This window comes from Crotalus tigris, unplaced genomic scaffold (genome assembly GCF_016545835.1).
Source record: "Crotalus tigris isolate CLP2741 ecotype Arizona unplaced genomic scaffold, ASM1654583v1 scf7180000017794.702064, whole genome shotgun sequence".
Taxonomy (NCBI): Eukaryota; Metazoa; Chordata; class Lepidosauria; order Squamata; family Viperidae; genus Crotalus; species Crotalus tigris.
Genome location: NW_024096641.1, coordinates 135,630 through 162,387, shown reverse-complemented (window position 1 = coordinate 162,387; position 26,758 = coordinate 135,630). Strand labels below are relative to the sequence as shown.

Below are 26,758 nucleotides of genomic sequence, written 5' to 3'. Positions count from 1 at the left end.
AACAACACAATGCAACATTAAGTGCCTTTTGGGAATCGTGTAGCAGCCTTACACCTACAGGAAAAGAGAAAGGATGGTTGGAGCGGAATGAAGTGTCCTAAAAAAACAACAACTCTCCTCTCCACTAAGTCTCAGTCCCCTCCCTTTCTATTCCCAAACACTATATTGCCAGATGGAAGGACTTATAGCTGATGAATTAGCAAATGAGCTTGCTCTCTTTTCAACTGCAGCCAATTTCATATAGTCAGCTAGAAAGTCATCAGATTCAAAAGTACTGGTTGTATTCACACAATATGTTCATCCATACTTAAGTGAACCATAGTTTAATCAATCAATTCCTTGGGTCTGCACACATACTGAACAACAAAATTAATTACATTGACTGAACAAGCACAAAATACTGAACCACAATCTAGGCAAACATTTTACTTTTCCATATTGTGCAAACCTTCATGCAAACAAAAGCCAATTAGGTTAAGTGAGCAAGCATACTCAGCAATCACAATTAAGCCTGCCAAGACCTATACTGGATCTATACAATACATTAGCCCTTGGGGTTTAATTAATTATTCTATTTGCTGGATTTTCACAACAGACTGAACCATAAAACATAAACCCAATGGCCTGGATCCTGCAAACACAACTACTTGTCTACGTCTCAAATACTTTCCAGAGTGCTTGGCATGTTTTGATACTAGAGGGGCAGAATTTGACCCCCCTACTCAGTTCCAGCCTCATCAGGATAATGCCAGGATAAACTTTTTATATCTACACGTTGGTATTATGAGGTAGCATCCATCCCTAATAGGCCTTCTGGGACACTGGGCTTGTACGACATACATGACCACAAACAAGGCAACTATTTCATATTTAGCAGTGTGTTGGGACACAACCTGTGTGATTAGGTAATGGGTTAATCATGTGTTCTCTGAACTCAGGTAATTGCTTGAACAAATTGGTCATAACAAAGTTGTGTAAATGCTGCAAGGATGAGAGCTACCGACTAAACGAAAACCTAAAAATAAGGTTTCACAGTGAGGTTGACACACACTGCATTTACCACCGCCTGGGAAAGCCAAGGGAAGTCATCAAAACAATTAAAAAACGAAAGTTTAGAATATTTTGGACATGTGATGCGACACTCGGAAAAATACGGCATACTCCATTTAATCCTCCAGGAAAAGACTGAAGGCAAACGAGGTCCAGGCAGAAGAATATCATGGCTTCAAAATCTAAGGGACTGGTTTGGACAAAACTCAACAGCACTTTTATCGTGCGGCTGCTGATAAAAACAGGATCACCAACATGATCGCCAACGTCCGATAACGGATATGGCACAAGAAGAAGAAGAAGAAGAAGAAGCCTTCTGAAGCAACTCAAACAATTCAAGAGGAACTTTTGCAAAGTCATACAACTCCGAACTTATATCGTAAAGTATTGTTCTTTCACACCGATGCCTATTTTCTTATACGGTATACTACTTTCTCCGGTCCTGTTCTTTTTTTGGGGGGGGGGGGGAAGGATTTTAACAAGGCCACACGACAATCGTTTTTATTCTGCTCCACCCCTCCCCTGCAAAGCGAGTCTGCGCGGCCGGTGGACACAGCCGACCTCCTCGAGGAGTTAAAGCCAGGTGCGGCAGACCGAAACTTCGGTAGCGCTTCTCACTTCCTGCCCTGCTCCACGCCGCGGCTCTTCTCTTCGTCGCTGCCGACTCACCGAGAGCAGGAGCCCTACAGCCGCCCAGCTTTTGAAGCGGTCCCCAGCTGCGATAGCGAACAAGTGCAACTTCTTTCCTCGGGCGGACTGGGCTGAAGCGGCCGCCGCGCGCTGCTGCTCTTCCTGCCTCCGCGCTTGCAGCGGCCACGGGCGGCGGGGTTGGTGGAAAAGGAGGAGGCGGAGGAGGAGGAGAAGGGAGGGAGGCGGGGAGAAGAGAATGGCAGCAGCCAAGGAGCCCGGAGCGCCACCAGCAACAGGGAGCAAGACCGGCGAGGGGGAGCCGGCGTTGTCCTTTCAGAGCCGCCTGTGGAGGAGCCTGCAGCTGGGGGGCAAGGGCAAGGGCAGCGGCAAAACGGGAGCCGAACGCCGCAGTGCGGAGACCTCGCCGTCGCTTCCTCGGAGCCACGCCATGGAGCAGCCGGCCAAGGCAGACTTGTTAACAGAGGGTGGCGGCGCCGCCGCCAGATGGGGCGGCTTGAGGCGTCGAAAACACGTGCTGGACCGCGTCTTCTCGTCCTCTCAGCCCAACTTGTGCTGCTCCTCGGCCGAGCCCCTGGAGGCCGTGAACACCGAGGCCGGCTCTGCGCTGCGCCGCCTCCGCGAGCATCTCCTTCCCCATCCCCAGGGCAAAGGGGGTCAGAGGCCCGGCCGGGGGTCCGACGACACGGCCGCCTCTTCCTCGGCCTCTTCTTCGCAACTCCCCTCGGCGGCTACCCCCGAAAAGGACAGGGTAGGCGGGGATGGAGCCCTCAGAGCCGAGGCGCGAGGGGAGCCTCCGCAGCAGTCCCGACTCGGGGTTCACCTGTCCCATCAGAAGAGCTCTTCTCTGCCCGGCAGCACCGCCTGCCTAGAGCAGTTGCTTGAAGACTCGCCCGCCAAGGTTAAAGCCAAAGAGCCGGAGTGCAACGGCAGCCCTCGTTCTTCGAAGATATTACAGGCAAGTGCTTTACGGTGTTTCTTTTGCAGCGGAGGATGAAGCAGATATCTGGTTTCCTTTAGCTCAGTCTCAGCAGGTTTAAGATGCGTGGACCAGGCTGGCTGGGGAATTCTGGGAACGAAAGTCCCCACATCTTATTAAAGTTGCTGACAGAGAATAGTTGCTTCCCCAAGTCTTTTTTTTTGGGGTGGGGGAGAGGAATGGGATGCTAAGAAGTAGTACAACTAATCCTCAACTTACAACCACAATTGAACCTAAAATTTCTGTTGCTAATTTTGTCCCATTTTACGTCTTTTTTTGCCACTGTTGTTAAATGAATCACTGCGGTTATTAAGTTAGTAATATGGTTGTTCGGTGAATTTGGCTTCACCCATTGGCTTTGCTTGTCAGAAGGTCGCAAGAGATGATCACATAATCCCAGGAGTTTGCAATTGTCATAAATATGAGTCAGTTGCCAAGCATCTGAATTTTGATCATGTGACCGTGGGGATGGTGCAGTGGTTGTGTGAAAAACTCATGTCAATATTTTCAGTGCTGTTGTAATTTTGAACGGTCACTAAATGAACTGTTGTAAGTCAAAGACCACCTGTATTGAGAAAATATAAAATTCCTAATGGAAAATCAGTTTGTTGACTGTCTCTTAAAAATGTTGTGAACTGCAACTATATTACAAGACTGCCCCCAATTAAGTTGTTGTGTTAACTTTCCCTTTCTTTCTGATCTTCCTGCCCTCCTCTGAATTATGCACTTTAAGAAAATTTACAAGCAGCTGTCATTTAATTTTTCTAGTGCAAAGGGAAGGATTTGTATGTTTGTTATTTCACTCTTGGTTCCATCCCACACAGATCCAGGTTTTCGAGAAAAGGCTACCAATGATTTTACTGTGTTTATTATAAGAGGCATTTTACCAGTGTTACAGTTGCTGCCTATGAGTTTCCCCTGGGGTGTCTGGTTGACTAATACAACTGAATGCTGACCTTATACCTCTGTCAAGCGTGATAGTCCTTATATGTAGGATGTACAATTTGCTCTACTTTAAGCTTTAAAAAGGTTCAAAAATTCAACCTTGGCAAAGATATAATCTATAATCTAATAGTATGTACTTGGTTTGTGTATGTAACATTTAAGGGAAGTGATTAGGTAAATAACATTTTAGAATTTGTGAAATATTTGTAAAAACGCCCTTATTTAGCCAGAGTGTATGGTAGTATGCCGTATATGATCTATCCAAAGAACCAGTGGTAGTTTACAGGTGATTTAGCATGCTCATATTTCCTGGGAGTGAGATGAAACATTGCACACCTAGAATTCTTGGCACACTCTTCAATTGATTTCACCCACCTAGCAGTGTAGTATCTAAGGCAGCCTTCAGAAAGCGTAATTTTCTGTTACTTTGTAATCTAGGTACAGGTAGTCCTCAACTTACAACAGTTCGCTTAGTGACAGTTCAAAGTTACAGCAGCATTGAAAAAAGTGACTTATGACCGTTTTTCACATTTATGACCATTGCAGCATCCCCATGGTCACGGGATTTACATTTGGATGCTTCACAACTAACTCACATGTATGACAGTTGCAGTGTCCCAGGGTCATGTGATCACCTTTTGCAACTTATGAGAAGCAAAGTCATTGGGTTAACCAGATTCACTTAACAACTATGTTACTAGTTTAACAACTGCAGTGATTCACTTAACAAATGTGGCAAGAAAAGTAATAAATTTCTTGCTTAGCAACATAAATTTTGGGCTCAATTGGGGCTGTAGGTTGAGGACTAACTGTACAGACCTTTTGTCTTACCCTTTGTGATCGAACTACAGCTGAACATTTAGGTTTCTTGACTGGGTATTGATTTTTAACTTATTTGGAAGCAACAAGATGGAAATCCATGTTGCAAGTCATGAGACCCCATTGAAGGACCTTCCAAGGTTTGTTTAGTTGCCCTTGCTGGTGAAAAGGCCCAGCTGGAAATGATTGGGCAACCTGTGCCAATTTTCCGTCAGCATTCCTAGACTATTCATAAGACAAGCACCGAATAAAGAAAACAGCTTTATATAATACCTGAGCCAAATCAAATCCATGCCTCTGCGAAATGTGCAAACATAGTCTCAGTGTTGTTCAGAGTGCTGCGAAGTATTTTTAAGTAAGTGCTAACAAATTGCCTAAGTAAAATTTAAATCTGTAGATGCCCTTGGATAAACTGTATTTCAGATGAAATCTTTTCTCTTTTAAATGTACTTCATCCTTACAACCTTAAATCTACATATTTATTACTGATAATGTAGCAGTGGCCAGGATTGTTGGAAGACTTCAGATGGCAGCTGAAAGGTTGCTTTCTGACAGCATTATTAGTCATGCCCTATTTCTTAGCACATTGACTTGGAAGTAAGCCCAGCTGATTGCAGAGCACCCGCCTGTAGACATAAATAAGGTGATAGCTATACTTTGTGGCATTGTTTTGTTTATGTTGTTACCTGTTATGAATTTAATTTTAGTTGTGGATCTAGCCATGTATATTTTATAACTTTGAGTTTTCTTTCTGTTTCATTACAACCATATTTCTCTGCATTACTTGATTTAGCCTAATTGGTATAATTAAAAAGAAAGCAAATATCAAAGGTTTTAATGTTTTTAAAAAAAGCTGGACCTATAAGATGGATAGCAAAGAAGGGTCAAATGAGACAACAGCATAAGACTGCCTTGATATTGTATGATAAAGGTATACTTTTTAAATAAATGGTACTAGTTGCATTGCCTGTTTTTTTGTTTTTTTTTGGAATTCCCCATAATTTATTACCCTTTTGCTTATTCCTAATGCCTGTGTGGTTACAAAAATCAATTATAGCAACTGCATCTGTGCACTTTTTATTTTTGTGGAGATAACTTGATAGCTGAATGCATAAACATCTTGCAAGTCTTTGTTGTAAGTTTTGTAGGCATTGTCAGAGCAATGGAAGTTGAATTTCAAGTATTTAAAGTAATAAAAAGGTTGAGAGAATTGCAAGTCTGTACATATATATCCATGTAATTCACTCAGTTTTAATAGATGTACAAAGATGATATTAATTACATGACTTTATAAATGAAGTGACTTTGGATGATAATTATAAGGGGAAAGGAACTCTAAATTGTTCTGTTTTTGACACTACATAGTAACAGAACTGACTATTAACATGGGATAAAACCCAGTAATATAACTAGGCGTGGAATATGGGAACAACATACATGAAATAACATGCATCAAGAATAAAAAATGAATTTATAGAGTAAAACTTCACTTTCAATATTTTCAAATAATTATTTTTACCATTTGTGAAAGGATATAATTATACAACTTCTATAAAAATGACGCAAATTAAAAGGTCAAATGAAAATGGACACAAATTGTATAATTTGACTTTCTTCAATAATAATTGTTTCTAGAAAGTAGGAACACAGATTTCAAAGTTGAAGCAATTAGTTTGGTGAGCTCTAGTTCTTTGAGTTCAAAGTTTAATGGAGTGGTATTTTAAATTCATTATTTATTGTTTTTAAATATGCCTTTCTACTTAATTGGATAGTACCGTATTTTCCGGCGTATAAGACGACTCGGCGTATAAGATGACCCCCGACTTCGGAGAAGATTTGCATGGTTAGAAAGTCGTCTTATACGCCAGAAAATACGGTATTTTCCGGCGTATAAGACGACTCGGCATATAAGACGACCCCCAACTTTGGAGAAGATTTGCATGGTTTAGAAAATCGTCATATACGCCAAAAAATACGGTAAATATTTATAATCAGTAATTAAAATATATATAGAAAAGATTTTTTAAAAAATTGAAATGAATGCTAAAGTTAGCTGTTAAATGTCTCCTCTTTTGCAAAGGAAAAATACAGTTTTAAAAGAAGTATATTTCACAGATTCAGAGTGCAGCAGAGAAAGGTATTCTTCTAAGCAGCAAATAAAGAACCCTCTAACTGGGAGAGGCATTTTCAAATTGGCCCTTTTTGAAAATCTTAGCATCCAAATGTGCTTGCACAGTTAGACCTTTAGTTATTTAAGGTTTAAATGATTAAATGATATTCTACCCATCATTCAATATCAGTGTCCTCCTCATATTTAGAGATTAGTAACTTTCTTAATTTTAATATGAAGTTAAGAGAATGGATGGCCTCTTTAAATTAAAATTGGAAGATAGGGCAACCCTTTCCTTATATTTTTGTTTAGTATATTTGGATTTTATCTTGGTAATTGAAACAACAAATACAAAACCCCCTCATCTTTGAACTTGGTTTTTTTTTTAAAAAAAAAAGCTGAAAGATAAGGGAATACGGGAGTTACCAATTTAAAAGAGGTAAGTGAAGCTCTGCAGAAAATAATGCAATCTTGGAATAAGAAGCTAAATTTGCAGGAGACATTGCATGCATAGTCTTGCATAAGACTGATGGAAGAACCAGAAGACATGGTTTTGTCATCTGGCAAACAGATCTGATGAGGTTGATGGAGAGCCTGCTAAGTCGTTGTATTTTTAGGAAGATGAATGGTGCTCTTCTGTTGATTATGTTTTTATGATTTCAGTAGTTTCATTTTTAATGATTTTTGTGGTTATGTTTGATTAATTTTGTATTATTTTCTGGATTTTTAACTTTGTAAGTTGCCCAGGGCCATGGAAGGGAGATGGGCAGCTATATAAATTTAATAAATAACTTTGCCAAATAAAAACTTTACTATATGATTGGCTTTCTTTTTCTGTATCAATTTTAATCAGCATGAACAACAAGACAAATCTATGAAACAACTTGAACATAACAATTTTTACAGTCTATTTTCAGGGTTCCTTTTCAATTTGCTGTTGCATGCAAAATGTTGCAGTTATAAATAGGCTTACTCACAAACACTAATTACAGTACAGATGTGCTATTCATTTCATATAAGCAGATAAACTTGGAACTGAATACTCCCACTAGGGTAATCATACTTGATATTCTGCACATACTAATATACAAGAAAGTATTTATTTTTTTCTGGAATATATTCATGTTAGATAGATTGATTAGCAATGAATGAAAAGGATGTATTTTTGAGAAAGAAAAAACTGAGTGATAGAGCATTATATTATTGCTCTTCCATTCTGTAGCACAGAATTCTATTCTTGTTGGACACACATTTTGATACAGAGTGGGTTTGTCTGTTTATTTTCTAATTACAAAGTTGTAAATTTGTAATTGGTTTTCATTATGATCATGATCTTGAGGTGGGAAACAAAATCCAGTAAAAGCAGTAAAATTGTGTAAAATTTAAACACTTATACACAGGCAAAATCAGAACACCAAGATAGCAATAACAAAATACAGATTCAATCTTGAAACTTTATAAACATGTGTTTTAAAAGTTACTTGGAAGTAAGATCCATTAATACTAGTGAGACTTTATAATAAACAGGATAGGATTGACAAATTCAAGGACTTGGGGAGTGTAGACAACAGAGTTATTAGTATGGATAAATATAAAAATAACTTTCTGCCATGGGTGAAGCTTTGAACCAGATTTCTCGTAAAAGACAATATGGTAATGTATTTTTACATGGTACAATCTGTATGCACGTGCTAACATTGCAAACAGACTGGTGGTGATAAGTGATTTCTCAAAACTTAAATGAGTTAACTTTGTTTTTTTTCCCTTAAGAATTCTTGGTTCTTAAAAATCACATCAATTTTGAATGGAGTTGAATGGAATTTGTTTAAATTTCAGTGATAGAGCTGAGCTGAAATATTTAGCAATCTTTAGAAAAATCTTTTTTGGAAAAAGAAAAAAGGAAAGCTATTGTATAGAGGCTCCTAGAAATACATAATACTTTCCCTATTTTAGAAAGTATGTCCGGTTGATTGAATTTTGTGATGTAATCCACAGCTCAACAGTTGTGCATAAAAATATGTACGATATCAATAAGACAGCAGGACAATAATAGCAAAACAGATCGACATTACCTTAAAAATACCTGTGATCATCAGTAGCGGAATTAGGAAGAGTATATGGTACCTGTATATCTAGAGCAAAACAGTGATTAGAATTTTTTGACCCATGATCTCTTAATTGTAGCATTTGAATTAGATTTCTGGAAAATCATTGACTGAAATGATTGACTGGAATATTATTGACTGAAATGATAACCATTCCTTATAATAATGAAAAAATTGTACATGGATCACTTTATTATGATAGATTTCAACACAGCATTGATAGAGTTCCACGCATCAAACTTGGTTCAGATAAAAATGCATGTAAGTTTTGTAGCTTCCCCTTCATGCTTTTTTCAAATCAAAGGTTATATTATAGAGTTACAGCTGTTGAATCAGCCCAGATACAAAGCTAAAATAGCTAAATAAGTTAAATAAATGCATTTGAAATAAAGTGAAGTAAAATAAAATATAAGCAAATAGAAAGCATAGTAAATAGAGCTAAGTAAATAGAAAGCATATATTTGTCCAGAGTACTTGTCAAAAAAGATTTGTTCCCTAATTAATTTTACACATAATTTTTTTCTAAAAAATCATGTAAGATCAAAGTCAGATGCCTAAATTCAGAGTAATATGTGATTATGTAAGATCAGAATGACAAAGGTAATAGAAATATTACCTTTTACATGTCAAATATTTGCAGAGAGGACAGTGGCTTATATGGGAATGATGTGTCATATCATTACTAAAAATATTTGAAGTCTACTCTTAATATAAGAACAAGTATGTTATAAATACAGTTGTACAACTGTTACTGAAATGTTTGTCTGTGTATAGTCTGAATGTCACCAAGAAATCTCTTTCATGTAATCCCAGCCTCCCACTCCTGATTTTTATCAGCAACCAATTTCTGATCCACTCAGCTATTCAAACCAAATGTATGCCCAGATGAACATTTCAGTAATAGTTGTACAACTACATTGCGTGTAAAAACTGCACATTTTCTGATTATTTGGTTTAAAAGTCCTAGTTTATTTTTCATGTATGTCTTTCTTTTAGTCTAAGGAGTTTCCCATTGTAAATATATTTGAATCCTGATATCTTTAATAATATCATGCTGACTTCTAACAGCAGTGTAATTAGGATAACAGTCTAGCCAGATGCTGTTGAACAGATTTTTCTATTTTTTTTTTTCATTCTATGTCTGGCAGGTTGCAATTTAAAGCTTAAGTTCTTGGCTCATGTCTAGCAATTTGCACTAAAACATCCTCTTGAACTTAACTCAGTTCAGTAGAAAAAGCATCTGGTATGATTTTTAATTAAAATATTATATTTCCTGATGTTGGATTTATGATGATATGCATCTCAATAGTGATCAGGCATAGCCAGTTATCTATATTTTGGCTACTAAGGATAACAAGCTGTGCTAAATTATGAACTGGTGATGGAGGTGGGTGGGGTGGAAATGGAACACCTTAAGAAAAAGGACAATAAATAAAAATCTGCAGATCATGAAGGGAGATGGAAGTAGTATTCAGTGAACCCTTTTAAAGCAGTCATTGGAAAAAAAAATCAAAGCATTGATTGATGATTAATTGATTGATTATGGCCCACCAAGTCATTGTCAACTTTAACAGACACATAGATTTTCTCCATGATGATCTATACCTAAACCGGAACCATCAACTTTTCCAATGCTGCATTTATTAGTGCTGTAATTAAGTTTATCACCTTGCTGCTGGATGTTCTTTTCTTCCACCTTTCCCATCTAAGTCTTTGCATAATGTATTTCAGTTGGATAATGGGAGCCTGTTCATTTGTGCCTCGAGTGAGAACTCTGGATTGATTTGTTTGATGCTTGTTTTCTTGACTGTTCATTGCATTCTCAGGAGTGTTCTCAAATACCAAAGTTCAAAAATGTCAATACGTTTCCTATATTGCGTCTTCCAAGTCCAACTTTTGCTTCCATAGAGTGTCACAGGGAACACCATGGCTTTCTAGGATTCTGAGCTTTTAGCTATAGACACATTATAGCAATTAAATCAGTCAAAGAACTAAAAGATCATAGAATACTTACTCATAAAGTTCACAGCTTTTATTGTATATGCATTAATGCTCAGAATGAAAAATAAGAGGAGCTTCAATTTTACTGTAGATGAACAAATAGTATTAAATGAAGCCTGATGGAATGATTCCCATGTTAGGACTGCAACAGTTGAAAGAAGCAACAGAAATCCTTTTATGCCATTCTTGCTTTCATTTAGTCCAGACACCTATATGTATATTGCCTTTGTTGCTTAAATTACTCACTTCTCTTTTTTTATATTCATCATCCTCAACTTCATCCAACTTCAGCCACAAACTGGAGAGTCAGTATGGTCTAGTGATTATGGCACCAGGTTAGAAAGCAAGAGAGTTCAAATCCTGCCTTTAGCCATGAAAGCTAGCTGGGAGACTTTGGGCCAGTTACTCTCTCTCAGCCCAACTTCTCACAAGGTTGTTGTTGTGGGGAAAATAGGAAAAAGAAGGTGTGTTGGATATGTTCCACTGCCTTGAGTTATTTGTAAAAATAAAAGGGTGGGTAATTAATAAACTAACCAACTAAATTAGTTGCCTTCTTTTTGACCTTCCTTTTGACCTCCTACATACATATATACATTCATAAATACAATGATCTCTGAGATTTTCATTCATTCACTCAGTATGACCAAACCTCCTTGATGTACTTCTTTCATATTGGTCATTTCACTTTTGTATTTAGATCACATTCGTTTATGTACCATTCATTCTTGTCCCTATCATATATTGTTTTATCACATAGAATATCTAATTATCCCATCCCCATTTCTTAGATAACCTATTTCCTCTGTATTCAGTTAAGAATGCTTTTTCTAACATAGCCAACTTCCACATCTTTATAAAAAGCAGGGAGAAGCATGCTTGTGTACACAACCAATTTCACTTGTCTGGAAAATATTTAATTCTTCACAATAGACAATGTACTTTTCACTAACTTTCTACCAACATTTGCATATGTTGTTTCCAGTTTTAGTATCTTTTGTAAAAGTTCTACCAAGGTAACACAAATTCATCCATTTGGTCGATTTTTCACAATTTATGTGGAATGTGCAATTGTTTACTCCTGGCAAATACAGAGTTGTTTAGGAATTGGGCAAAAAATAATAATAAACAGTGAAATTTATCTTGTCTTTAATTTCCTTGCCTTGCCATAAATGCACATCATTGTAAATGAAACAATTAGATTTTTTTTAAAGCAAATACCCATCAACCAGGAAGATTTATTTAAAAGCTAGTTCTTAGGAAAGAATTAAGGTGTTTGATTACAATTCCTAGTTTAAGTGCTTGCTGGAGCAAAGGGAAGATTGTAGAAAACTTCAGTCCATATGAATGATACCTTAAGGAAAATTAATATTGTTTTCTTGACAGTGATCAGATATCAGTCACGTAATGTAGATGGTTATCTTCATGAAAACACTTCATAGTCTCGTGATTTGCATTAATGCAACAAATACAAATTAAAATTGATATGGAATTCATTGCAGTCAAAATATTAACAAGTAAATTTACAGTAGGTTATTTGAACAGAACAGTTAAAGAAAAATCATTTTCAGAACACTGTTCAAAACAGCGCTATGAAGTCAGAGTATAATCACTTGAAAGGAATATCCCCCCCCCAATGGAAATAAAAACAGAACTCTGAATCAGAAATTGATCTTCCATACATATTTTTTATAGAAAAGAAAGGGAGTGATATAATTGTCTTCCAATCATTTCTAAATATAACTATTCTGATAATTATAATGCCTTGGTAAGACCACATATGTTAGATACACATACAGTGTCTTGGTAATGCAATGCATATATTAAGATTTGTTTTTTTAAAAACCCTCTATTCCTATTTTTCCTGCTTTGATGTGATGGTTAAATAAAAAATTATGAATACATGCTACTTCTAAAAAAATCATGAAAAAATATCTTTCCTTTGCATTAAATATTAAGCGCATTCAGAAGCCTGGTGTTAATTTTGATTCGTTTTGGAAATATTTGGAAGTTACTGGATGTAAAAACTCATTCATTAAGATAATCAGTCATATGCTTTAGAAATGTTCAGATGCCCAGAAAGAGATTAGCATTCATACCTTAGTGCATGGAAACATCTTTACTTTATTATGAGAAACAAAGAGGGACATTTTGTACAAAATATTTGTACATTTGACTCCCATAAAGAAAAGTCTGAGAACAGTTCAGAAAGTATTTTATCTGAAATAAGATAAAACATGACTGTCCCTGCAGATAGAGAATGCTAATTACACAAAAAGATAAAATACAGTGGTTAAAGTGCTGGTCTAGAAACCAGCACACTGTGAGTTCTATGTCTCTTTTAGGTGGGAAAGCCAACTGGGTGACCTTGGGCCAGTCATACACACACAGCTTTCAGAAGAAACCACTTCCAGAATCTTGTCAAGGAAACTTCAGGGACATGTCCAGGTACTCTCCAGGAGAAAACACTGACTCAGAGGGACAAAAAGGGAAAGGAAAAGGAAAACGGGAGGGAGGAACCTTTAAAAGATATGTTTGTATATTGTATATTTGTATAATGTCTAATGAACATTTTAGGTGAAACAATTGTGGCAGTGAATAACATTACACATGATTAAACTTTAGAATTTACTACCACAAGATGTGGTGTTGGCTATTAGTTTGCCTGGCTTCAGAAAAGGATTGCACAATTCAAGAAAATCATGGGGAATAATGGCTATTAGCTCTGATAGCAATGTGACTGCCTCTGACAGAGGCCATATGCTGAGAGTGGACCAGTGGACTTCCTTGTGCAGTTGATTGACTATTGTGAGAATAGACTGCTGGACTAGATGGGCTAAGAGTCTAATTCAGCAAGTCTCTGCTCAGATTCTGGTTTGTTCTGAAAATTATGCATTTGGTTTTCATGATAAAGTCTTCAGTTCACTGGCTTTACCTTTTCTTTATAAAATGTTGCTTGCTTAATTTATATGAAATTATTAAATTGCATGGGGAATAAAGGAACAAATAACATTCTGGCAAAACCATGAGTTTTCAGAGACTTTGTTAAAAAAAATAGGTTGATTCAGCATTATCCTCTTCCATGATTAATATTGGTTTGCCTAATTAAACAGTTTTGCAGGGGAAATCTTGTACAAGCTTAAATAGCAAATTCAGTTTAAATAATGGATTTATATGCAATAAATCCTGGGCCCTCCTTATTTTTTGTTTTCACAGTTGAATAAAATGCTACGGAGTGAATAATTGCTTTCCTCAGTGCAGAATTTTGTATTAGTGAAAGGGAGAAAAAATTAGTTACATTATTATACAGTATTTGGTGCAATCTTTTGAATGTATGTGATTTCTGTAGTCTTGCACTTTATTTTCATGAAGCATCTACAACTATGGCCCCTTTATGACTTGTAGACTTCAACTCCCAGAATTCTTGAGCCAGCATGGTCAGTCCACAAGTCATAAAAAAGCCATAGTTTCCCACTCCTATTCTATAGTAACACTACAGGTAGTCCTTGATTTAAAATAGTTTGTTTAGTGACCATTCAAAGTTACAACGTCACTGAAAAAAGTCACTTATGACCATTTTTCACACTTAACAATCATTACAGCTTCCTATATAGTAATTATGTTCCAAAGTTTTTTCTCTGGCATGTCTTTTTTTCTGTATTGCATTTTTCAATACTAAATGTATTCTGAGTTTTTGCTGTAAAAGCTCAAGATCTGCACAGAAAACTTTTAGGTCAGACAAGCAGATGCCCTCCCCCCATGGCACTCCACTGAGGACAGCCTTAGGGTTCAACCCCTTTCTTCTACATCAGTGGAACAGTCCCCAGAAGAAGAAGAATGATTGCAACATCATAGCCCCTACTTCCATCCCCAAAAGGAATGCAGAGGGATTCTGTTATCTAGGTCAGGGGCTCCATACTTTGCAACTTTAAGACTTGTGGACTTCAACTCCCATAATTTCCCAAGTAGCCATGCTGACTGGGGAATGAATTCTGGGAACTGAAGCCCATAAGTCTTAAAGTTGCCAAATTTGGAGACCCCTGGTCTATACAGCATTGCAGATAGCTGAGAGATCTAGTAGCACCAGGAGGTAATTGAATTACTGAAGCCTGGAAGGAATGTCAACCATATTGGAAATCCTCCACTGACTCCTTATGATTCTCAGGTAAACTCTTCTCTCAGTAGTGGTGATAGCTTACATAAAGGAGAACCCTGTGAACAAATGGTCATTGTAGAAGAAATGATTGCTTGTGCTGAAAAGTCAAGCTGCTGAAATAGGAATTGCTATGCCACTACTTTGGCCTGCAATGAAACCTTTTGGTTTCCTCTCATGGACAAATACATTTATTTAAAAATGATTTAGATACAAAACTGATTATCATGGCAGAAAATGAGACAAATCAAATTGTAACTCAGAATAGGTAAATACATATGCATAAGGAAAACTATGAAGTACTGATTGTTCCAAATACTGATGCTAGAATTTTGCCCTTTGCTCCTTAGCTTTTGCTAATCCCATTCTTTTGTGGCTGCTGAAGTTTGAAGTTTGTACTCTGCTAAGTGGGTCATCCTATATTACTTTAATAATGTTCAGTTATTCCCATGTTTGATGACATTTGTTTCTCTGACAACAGTAAGTGGATTCTTAAAAAGTAGCAATTATAATGTTAAAGTGGTTGGAAAGTGCATGTGAGGGATGATAAAAGGGGATATTACTATATTTTATGAACAATAAATATTTTTGGGCAATATTTTTGGCAATATTTTTTCTTAGGTTTTCCCAAGTCATGTATATTAATACTGAAAATATAAAAACCAAGTTAAATGCATGAATGGCATCTTTTTTAAAGAATCCAGTCTTATTTCATAAACTGACTTCAGTTTTTCCCTTCCACTGGTGTACATTTTCATTCTTTAAATCAAAATATCTTATAGTTTATTTTTGCAACTATTAACTGAATAGATTTCACTGGTTTTGAAATTATCTAAATGTTTTAACATAATTGTATGTGCTTTATTAAACTAATTTTAAAATTTATATTTTAAATAAAATGAATAAAATACTGTTAACCCTTTAATTTTGTGTGTTATATTTCTCACTGTTAATATTACAGACTGGCCTCTGCAATCAATAGAATGTTTTTGCATTACAATATTGTATAATTGGGACCTAAAAATGGGAAGGAGTTTTTCAGGCAGTTTCTATATTGCAGCATTGTGTTGATTGATTGAGCAGGCTGAAATAGGCAAGTTTCTGATAGATTTTATGTAAATACTTGATAACATTCTGGCTTTATAAATCAATACTGTGCTTTCAACAGTTATATCAGCATTTTTTCTAAGTCTGCTTTGTTTGTTCCTTTCCTTCAGTTTGAAGCAGTGTATTTAAAAATATCAAATATTTTTCTGAATGAATTTGATTGTTACTTTTTTATAATTGGTTGCTTTTTAGACTTTGTAGTCTGGTGCTTCAGGAAATTAATGATATCATAAGCATCAGCCAATCTTTTAGAGCAGGGGTGTCAAACTCGCAACATAACATGACATGTCATGACGTATCATGACTTTTTTTGCCATTGCCAGCAATGGGGTGGCCATAGTTTCGCTATGATGCATCTGGCCCTTGGGCTGGCAGTTTGATACCCCTGCTTTAGAGCCACATGTTTTAAGCGCACATTTCTGTGTATGTTGTACTAGTGTCTACTGATAAGCTACTTCACTTTGCTTAGGAGAAGGAAAATAAATGTTACTCTAGATATTTGGATAATTGAAATTATTCTGTAATGAGTTTGTGATAATGTTTCATAGTGTTCCAAGATTCCAATTATCTTCATTTATCTTGTGATAATTACATTTGTCTCCAGCTGCATTGCTGACTGTTGAGCAAACTGATCAAAATGCTTATGGTGATTACTATGTGTTCTGTTTTTGGTGTAAAATCTGTACTATAAAATCTACTTAATGCAAATGACTTTACTTTATAGTTTTCTTTCATTGCTCTGAGACTTCAGTGTGATTGGAATTTTTTTGTAGTATTGCAGCATGGGTAGAAAAATATTTTTTTATTTGAAGAGCTTATAGTTCAGTATAATGGTTAAGGCATCTGACTAGAAACTGGGAGACTGGGAGTTCTAATCCTACCTTTAGCACAAAACCAGCAGGTAACCTTGGACCACACACTCAGCCCTGAGAAGTAGGCAATGCAGATCACTTCAAAAAATCTTGACGAGAAAAGTGCAGGGACTCATTTAGCACAAAACCAGCAGGTAACTTTGGACCACACACTGAAGCAGTAGGCGGACTCCAGAAGATGGTAGAGGACAGGAAGGCCTGGAGAAACGTTGTCCATGGGGTCGCGATGGGTCGGACACGACTTTGCAACTAACAACAACAACAAAGAGTCAACATTGACTTGATGGCACCAGAAAAAACAGCAACCCTGCCACATTCAGTCAACTCTGAGTAAATTACCCCAAATGTATTTGTCTGGTTAAGATTAGAAAAATAGAAAAAAAGTCAATATTACATACATATGTCAATGCATAATCAAATAAATCTAAAAATCACACATTATTTAACAATCATTACCAAAGTAAAATCAACTAATAAGTAGAGAAACAGTCTCAGCAACTCTGCTTCCCAGACCTGATAAAACAACCAACTTCTAAAAGTCAAGAAGGAGCTAGGCCACTCAAATATCTGGAGGGATACTATTTCACAGGAGGGAGGCAACAATTTGAAAGGTGTTTTTTGGCATCTATGGATCACAGTCTCTAAATAAGGGTACAGGTAGAAACTCATCTTATTGGATCTTGTCAAGCAGGCAGAAGACATTGGGAGAAGGTGTTCCCACTGTATTCAGGCTCTGGACCATGAAGGGTTTTATATGTAGCAGTACCTTGAATAGCACCTGAAAATCTAGTGGTAACCAATGACACTCTCGAAGAAGAGGTGTTATACATGTTATGTGCTCCTGGCTACTTTCCTTTATGACCAGAGGCAAGCTCGCCTGACCAATAACCAGCCAAGACACAGTGAAGGCCTTTTGTTTTGTTTATTGCAATAAGCGGGGAGAGAAGCTATCAAAGCTTGGTTCTCTCCAAAGTTTTAACCCAAAATATCTCCTTCTTTTATTCATCCCTATCACCGGCCGCTACAGCCCTCCTCTTTCCCCATTGGCTGAGGTAGTATGAGGTTACACTCTTTCCGTCCGCCTATACACATTTCCTGATAACATACTAAATCATATTCACATATACAATAAGAATAAGAAAAATTATACATGGAAATGGTTATTTTAAACTCAGATATATTTATGTCCCCATTTTAAACAATAAGTTCTTTTCCTGTTCTCCATTCAACCTTCCTGGCTAGCCATTTCCTTAAAAACAACTATTTATTTTATTACTTCCCTCTTCCTTTCTCAGACCCAGCTATTTTTGCCTATATGGTTATCTTACTTCCTTAATGTTATCTCTTTCTGACTCTCACCATCTGTATTTTTCTTTCTATTCAATTAGTTTCCATTGTATTGTAGGTTTTAACTGTCTCTGAAGATTTATCATATTGATGTATATTTATCAATCCCCCCTGTATTTCTGTATACTCTGATGAATCTTCATTTTTGGCTATATTAGATAACATAAATTGAATCTGTACATCTTCTCCAGAGATGTTTCTCGCTACTGACCCCAATGTTTTAGTGCAAAATGAAATACAGCAGGGTAAACATTGGAGACAGACACAACATATAATACCTATCACAACTATAAACACTAGTCCTATAAATATTTGTTTTAACCATCCAAAATTGGGAAGCCAATTTGTTAACCAACTCCAATCACCCCACATATTTTCATACTTTTGTTCAGGAGCTTTGGCCACATTCCTGATTCCTTTTGCAATATCTATTCTGCTTCATGACTATCAGCTACCTTTAAATCCCACAAACAAATTTTTACCTTTATTTCCCAGGCTGTTCTGGTGTGTTGTCTTCAGTAATATTAGAAGTAGAATCCACCCTTCATGATTATTACACAGTATTTCACATCCACAAATTGATCCACAATTACAACAATAACAATAATCACTAGCTATTACAGAGGTAACACATCTACCACCTAATTCTTACAATGTACAATTCTACATTTTCAGTTTCTAATGGTATGACTTCTGACTTAGTTATTCATTTTATTTCTAACAAACAACTTTTATTTCTCTGATGAGTCACCACCAACATCTTTGTTCTTCGTCTGGGGTCACCTGAAATTCTAATAGAGATATTCAAAATAGGTAGGGGTTCTGGTCCACTACTCATTCAAGTCCTTTTAAATGTGGCTTTCAGTCCTTGTCCTGGAATAACCGTCCACCCTCTTTCAGGTCCAGTCACCACCTTTGCTCATGTGTAGTGAGTCCAACCCTTCTCAGCCCTCCGGACAGCAGATATAACATAAGGAACTTCCTTTCTTTGGTTGTAGAAGTTCCTCCTTCCATTTATGATTCAGCACCCACTGTCCCGGCTGGATTTTATGGACTGGAAATTCCAAAGGAGTTGTTTGCGCCACCAAGCCTTCCTGTCAAAGAGAAGACAGAGACCCCAGTACGTGTTCTACATTTAGCTATTTGTCTCCCTCCTTTGGGAGCCTTAACCCTTTATTAACCCTTTTACATATCAAACATCCCTCTGTAGCCCTTTGGGCTATCCCATAAATTCCAAGGGTAGCATAGAATTTCAAATACATTTCTACCTACGCTTTAATTCCCCAATATTTCCCCTCATATAGTTTTTGGATCACCATTCTTGCAGTACCTTATAATAACCACAGAATCCCCTTAAGACCATTTTTGTTGTTTGGTAATTATAAATCTACTATATCCTCACTCCTTTTACTATCTATTTTCCTTTCCCCTTCAACTATAATATATTCTAGATATTTTACCTCCTTTCATACCAATTGGGCTTTATTTGCTAGACACCCTCAATCCTTTCTTCTGCCAAAAAGTTGCTTTCCCATTTCTTTATAATTCCCAGAATAAGTTCTTACAAAACTGGGAAGCTACATAAAAATGTATTTGCTTCCACAGCTTAAAAGTGGAGGAAAGAAAAGAAAGAAAAAAAAACCCATTTGTCCTGTATCAGATAGACTACACTTGTCAATGAAGCTCTATCAAAAATTGTCACATTTTTCTTTTTCCTCCCCCTTTCACCCTGATTAGATACCATGTTACAAAAATATAACTCAATAAACTTATTGTAAATAACACATTCAGGATTCTAAAAGGTAAAGCATATAGGCTCACCAATTAGCATTGGGCCAACATTTCTGGAATGCCTTTTGTCTCAGGCAAATAACATTCAAATCACTCTTGTGGCAGTATATCAAAGAATACCAGGATAGCTAAGAAGACAAAAGATTGTCTCCCCCTTCCCTCACTCACTAAACCAGACAAAAATTTATACAAAACTTTTGCTTGAAACAGCCCTCAGGAGGAAAATTGCCTTAACATTTACAAAAGTGGCTTACCAATACCTCCTTCCTAGGGCTAAAAATAAACCAGCCCCAAAACACTCAGTCAACCCTCATGGCTAAAGCAGGATTTGAACTCAAATCCAGCCTTGCAGCCTGTGGCTATAACCCTGAAACCAAATTGGTTTTCTATAAAGATTTCCCTCCCCCTCCTTGGCTCCAAGGAAAAGGAAAACAAATTGGACACACACAGTATGCAGCAAATAATCATCTTTTCTGCAGTAGCAAGGAGTCCCAAAGACACATATTTATCAGATGTTAAATAAAACATCATAAGATTGTTCCTTTGACAAGAATACCCTCAAATGCATTATTAAGGATAAATCCAAACTAAAATGCAAAGGAAAATCACTGAAGCATACCACACATACAAAAACAGAATATCAGAGTTGGATGGGACATTAGAGGTCCTCTAGTCCAACCCCTTACTGAAACAGGAAACTCTATCCATTTCAGACCCTATCAATTTCTAACCTCCTCCCAAAAACCTGCAATAATTAAGCATCCACAGTTTCTGGAGACAATTATCCCACTGATTAATTATCCTTACAGTCAGGAAATTTTACCCAATTTCTGTTCTTTAAAAACACACATACACACATGCAGACAGAAACTGCCCCCCCTCCTTTTTCTTCTTCTTCTTCTTCTTCTTCTTCTTCTTCTTCTTCTTCTTCTTCTTCTTCTTCTTCTTCTTCTTCTTCTTCTTCTTCTTCTTCTTCTTCTTCTTCTTCTTCTTCTTCTTCTTCTTTTCTGCATCTCTTACTTCTCCAAGGCAGAAATTCTTGGGTTAAAAAAGTAACAAACTAAACATTTTTAAACGATTGCTCAAAAATTTCACCCCCTTCAATAGCCCTTCCACCATGGGCTTTAAACCCATTCTTCCTTCCAATGTAATGTTATACTGTTTCTGATGTACAGCTTCTCCTGGTTGTTTAAGAGTTACTTTTAAGGGTTTAATTTGAACCCTTCCCCTATTCCCCTCCTTGGCCCAAACTGAGGGGTTCACTTTTCTTTGAGCCTCCTCACTTAAGGCCATAATGTTTACCATTATTTCCCTTTCATTTCCCATAATAACAATCCCCAATTTACCAATTAAATCCCTTCCAACCAAATTACAGCTCCCTTTAACCAATACAAAGTTCAGGTCCTTTTACTACTGTCTGGACCATAGCTGATTTAAATATTGTTGTTTCTACTACATGTCCGTAATTCCCTGATCCTTAATCTTCCCTTTCCCAATTTGCATTCCTGGAGGGTAAATCTGGTGGCTCCAGAATCCACCAAGTACACCCTTTCCTCCTCCAGGAATCCAACCTTTAAGGTTTATCAGGGGTTCCTAAAAAGCTGAACCAGAAAACAGATTAGACCCCTGACACCCCTAATCCTCCAAATTCACCAAATTTGCTAGTTCTTCCCCCTCCTTCTTCTTAAGGTACTCATTTTCCCAGTGTCCTTCCTCCTTACAAAAGGCACATTTGTTTATTTATTTAAGGACTGGGGAAAATTTTTCTCCTAGAGATTTATATCCCCTGGTGCCAACTGGCTGTCCTCACCCCCAGCCTGCCTTACTGATTTCCTCTTCTCCATCCTCTTTACTGGCCTGTTTGCAATAATTGAGCCATGAATTTTATCTTATCTTATGTTTATCTCTCTCCTCTTCTCACTTCGCATATACTTTCTGAGCCTCTTTTACCGCTAATAAATCTTCTATTGTTTTAGTTTTCCATCTGTCTAATTTCTGCATTTGTACCCTAATACCTTCCCATGCTTTCCATTGTCCTAAAAACATTTCTAACTTGTTTTCCTACTTCAATAGAATCTTCTATTAGTTTGGGCAATTCTTTCCTAGATTGCCTGATTTCAAAAGCTGTTAGGGGGGACAATTCCCCCCCCTCTTGGAGAGAGGTTTTCTCCTCTCTTGTTACCTTCCAAACTATAGGAACCTCAAGAAATACATAGCTTTCTACTTAACTCTTTCACACAAAATAGCAGATCAGAGTTCTCGCCTTTCATCCTAGCCAGGCATAAAACTTCACACAGCTCCTTTCTTTCTCTCTCTCTCTCTTTCCCTCTCTTCCATCTAATTATTTCCATTCTTTTAACACCTTCCATTGTCCTTCTAATTACTAAGAAACTACCCTTCTTCACCCTTTCTTGCTTTTACACCAGACACAAAAAATTCCAAATGCTTCACCCCAGGCAAAACAATCATTCTTATTTTCAAGGAACTTTTTCAAAGCCAATGAGCTCCATCTCCCAAATTTTCCTTTTGGAATAAGACCTTGTTGTTTTGTATATTATTATTAGAGGGTCTCTCCCTCCCCTCCCCCAGGTCTTTAGAAATGAGTCAATACAATCCCCAAACACACAGACCATTAAACATAATTTCCAGACCTTTAAATCTCCACTTTTAATCTTTTAGGGCACTTGTAGCTTGTTCTCCAGGCAGTGGGGAAATGCAAGGAGCGTTTCTGATAGACTTTAACCACGCCTATCCATTCCCCATCGCTCTAAGCTAAGCTGAGAAGCCCAATTTAATTTATTGGCTGGCCAAACATTTACTTAGGCCAAATATATACTGTAATGTATCATCCTTCCTTTGTTCAAATGCCTTGTTTAAAGCATTGACTTAAAACACTTCAACATTCTCCCTAAGGGATTTCCATCTCCCTAAGGGGGTTCATTCCAGAATGTAAATACCTTTCCTCTTTTTCCTTATTGGCCGGCACACTGGCCGGGAGGCGTCCCTCCTCTTCAAGCTCTTATTGCCCATTAACACCTCTCTGATATACAGATACCCCTCTGGTATCTTACATGTCAGGCTGAGCTGAAGTCCTTCCTTAGGTCGGCCGACTTTCCCTTAGGTTTTCACTGGGTCCTGGCTTTCATCTCGGGATGTCCAATTCCTCCTTGTTTGAGCAGGGGCAATCCGACCTTTAGGGCTGGGAAAAACTTACCCAGATGCGCACTTTCGAATATCCCCGGCTGCCAAAGATGGAACGGATGCAAATCCCGGACGAGCCCCCAAGGCTGTTATGTGCTCCTGGCTACTTTCCTTTGTGACCAGAGGCAAGCTCGCCTGACCAATAACCAGCCAAGACACAGTGAAGGCCTTTTGTTTTGTTTATTGCAATAAGCGGGGAGAGAAGCTATCAAAGCTTGGTTCTCTCCAAAGTTTTAACCCAAAATATCTCCTTCTTTTATTCATCCCTATCACCGGCCGCTACAGCCCTCCTCTTTCCCCATTGGCTGAGGTAGTATGAGGTTACACTCTTTCCGTCCGCCTATACACATTTCCTGATAACATACTAAATCATATTCACATATACAATAAGAATAAGAAAAATTATACATGGAAATGGTTATTTTAAACTCAGATATATTTATGTCCCCATTTTAAACAATAAGTTCTTTTCCTGTTCTCCATTCAACCTTCCTGGCTAGCCATTTCCTTAAAAACAACTATTTATCTATTTTATTACTTCCCTCTTCCTTTCTCAGACCCAGCTATTTTTGCCTATATGGTTATCTTACTTCCTTAATGTTATCTCTTTCTGACTCTCACCATCTGTATTTTTCTTTCTATTCAATTAGTTTCCATTGTATTGTAGGTTTTAACTGTCTCTGAAGATTTATCATATTGATGTATATTTATCATACAGCACACCCATTACTAACTGAGCTGAGTTGGAGAACTTTTACTGAAAACTGTTCGGATGAACAATATACTTCTAAATTCTGAAATGTAGAACATGATTGTTTTGGTTTATGTAAGATGGAGGACATTAATATAATTTTAAGACTAGAAATACTGCAATGTCTTGGCATGGAGAAAAATTACTATTGAGAATTTATATGCATTGTTCTCTAGTTCTGTTCTATTTTCTGTTGCTATTCTACTTACACCTTTGCAATAATGATATACCACAGAGGTTTCCAACCTTTTTGATTTGGCAACACGGAAAGGGAGGCAGGCACTGCTACGTGTGTGTGTGCAAATGGGCCATGTGTGAGCACATGCACACATGCAAAAGGCCACATGCGAGCGCATGCACACATGCAAACAGCTGCATGCGCAAATGCAAAAAGGGCTGTGCGATGGCAAGTGCTGCAAATGGGGCAGCGCTAGTGCTGGTGTGATGCTATGGGTGACACTAGCGCTGGTGGGACGCTCAGAGGCATGGGGCACTAGCGCCAGCAGGATGCTCAGGGCGGTGCTAGCGCCTGGGGGAAGCTCGGGGGATGGGGTGGCCCTAGTGCTTGTGGGATGCTCGGGCGGCGTTAGTGCCAGTGGGACACTTGGGGTCAGAACAATGCTAGCACTGGCAGGATGCTCAGGGCAGCGCTAGTGCTGGTGGGATGCTCAGGGTAAGGTGGTGTTAGCGCCGGCAGGATGCTCGGGGTGGCGCTAGCGTGAGTGTGGGGGTGTGAGTGCACGCACATGTGGGCATGCACTGGCCATCCCTTCAGGCCATCCGGTGGCCAAGCATTTGTGGCCCGGTAGTGGACCCGGCCCATAGGTTGGGGAATCCCTGATATACCATAATGCTAACAAATAATAAAAAAGAAAAGGCATTTACATAACATACATAGGTTGCAATTAATGAATCATCTTTCCTGCCGACTATTCATTGTTTCTGAGGCAGTCATTAAGGTCTGACAGTACAATATAGTCTGGTATATTATACTTAATTTAATTACAGTTGATAAATCTTATTAATTTGGGTTCATATTTTTTAAAAAATCTCAAGTATGATGTGTGCAAATGCTCATAGATTTGTTTTATTTATTATAGATACATTCTGTTTTTAAAAAACATTCCCAAGGCATATGTATATATTATAATATGAGCTTAGTGTAGTATAATAGTTTATAGGTCCCTTTCATTCAATTGTATTATTCATTTATTCATCTAATAAAGCTCCCATGGAAACCACAGAATGAAAGCTATAATTTAAATGTAATATATAAAAGTATTTACAATATAGCTTAAAATAGTAACAAATTATAAAAAGAATTTATAATAGCTACTAGGTTGAACTTATCTCCAAGATGCAACTTTAAAATAAAGATGATCAATAAGAGCTATGGAAAGTTGAATAGTCTGAGATTTTAAAAATCCATTGGACCTGAAAAATCAATAACATAGATACCTGAAGGACTCACAGGAAAGGCATTCCAAAATTGTTAGTTAATCAATAAAAACCTTGCTCATAGCTAGTTGAACATGATATCTCTACTGAATGTGAAGACTGTTTTGGCAGGTCTTCTGTTTGTGGAGCATGAGCAGGAAAGTATAGTAAACTGTAGCCTTCCAATTTAGTTGCTTTAATTCACAAAGAACTTCACAAGTTAAAAGTTAGCTTTATCCTTGAAAGAAACCAGGAGTCATTGATGATTGTACAATAATGATGGAATGTTTGAAATACCTAATATATTAGTACTTCTACTCATGCATCTTCTGCTAATTGAAGTTTCATAGCTTCCTAGTTTCACCCACCAGAAAGTTTTCCACGATCCTCCAATAGCCAACAATTTCTTATATTCTGTGTGTATCAAATATTATTTCCTTTACCTTTTAATATTTTACTATTTATAATTAGAGAAGTTAAAATTAATGTGACAGTTGTACTAGATATGATCTTTATGCTTTCTGGCTGCTTTTGTGAGAAAAGTGTAAGTCTTTCGAGCTTTAAGATTCTTCTGAGATCGTTTTTTTCATTTTAGGAAAACAAATAATTGTTGAGCTAATGATTCATCATAGCTAGAGTTTGAATAAAAATTGAACCAGTTTTCAAATTAGTACTTATGATTAGTGATTCAGTATCAGTACACAAATAAGATAAGAATATTTATGACTTATTTTAATGCAAAGGCTTCTTTGGTACCTTATAATCTACATTATAAGTAAACTTGCCAAGCCACAATGTGCCAAGCCACAATGTAACATTTTGAAAAACATCTTCATTGATGTTTTTAATCTACTGGAATTTTAAAATTTGTTTCTCTCTGTAAACTATAGTGTTATATTTTACTTGCTTAACTTTTTAATGACTTTAGAGCATTGCATGATTTAAATGCTATCCTGTAAGTATTCGTGCTAAAGATGTATATTTCACAATCCAATTCTCAGACTTGGTATATGACTCTTTAATAGAAGAAGTATCTAATACTTTGTTTATACTATGTTTTCCAAAAAATAAGATCCGGTCTTATTTTTATTATTATTATTTTTGCCTTCCAAAGAGGCACCAGGTCTTATTTGGGGGGGGGGCATTTTCTCGTGGCGGCAACATTGACAGCCCTGTCTAGCTGGCCCACTTCATTCTGCAACTGAGAATGGAGCTCAGGCCTGCATTTCGCAGTCAGAGGCCTTTCTGGAAGGCCTGTGCAGCCGAGAATTGAGCTACAGATTGAATCCATAGATGGAGATGTTTAAGAAGATATTGGGCAACCATTTATCTGAAATTGTATAGGGTTGCTTGCTGAAGCAGGGGGGTTGAACCTAGGTCCCTTCCAACTCACAAATTGAGGTCTACCTATAATGTGATGGGAAAGGGATATATACCATATTAGG

At 37.3% G+C, this 26,758-nt stretch overlaps 1 protein-coding gene across 4 annotated transcripts in view; it reads left to right on the top strand.

The window, feature by feature from the left end:
- Nucleotides 1–1,545: 1,545 nt before the first annotated feature.
- MCTP1 (multiple C2 and transmembrane domain containing 1) overlaps nucleotides 1,546–26,758 on the top strand; it is a 123,880-nt gene continuing 98,667 nt past the window's right edge. For all 4 annotated transcript variants that reach the window (XM_039342518.1, XM_039342517.1, XM_039342519.1 and 1 more), the window contains exon 1: nucleotides 1,546–2,656. In XM_039342518.1, the coding sequence (XP_039198452.1) occupies nucleotides 1,937–2,656 (720 nt within the window). In that variant the 5' untranslated portion in view covers nucleotides 1,546–1,936. The remainder of the gene's footprint in view (nucleotides 2,657–26,758) is intronic.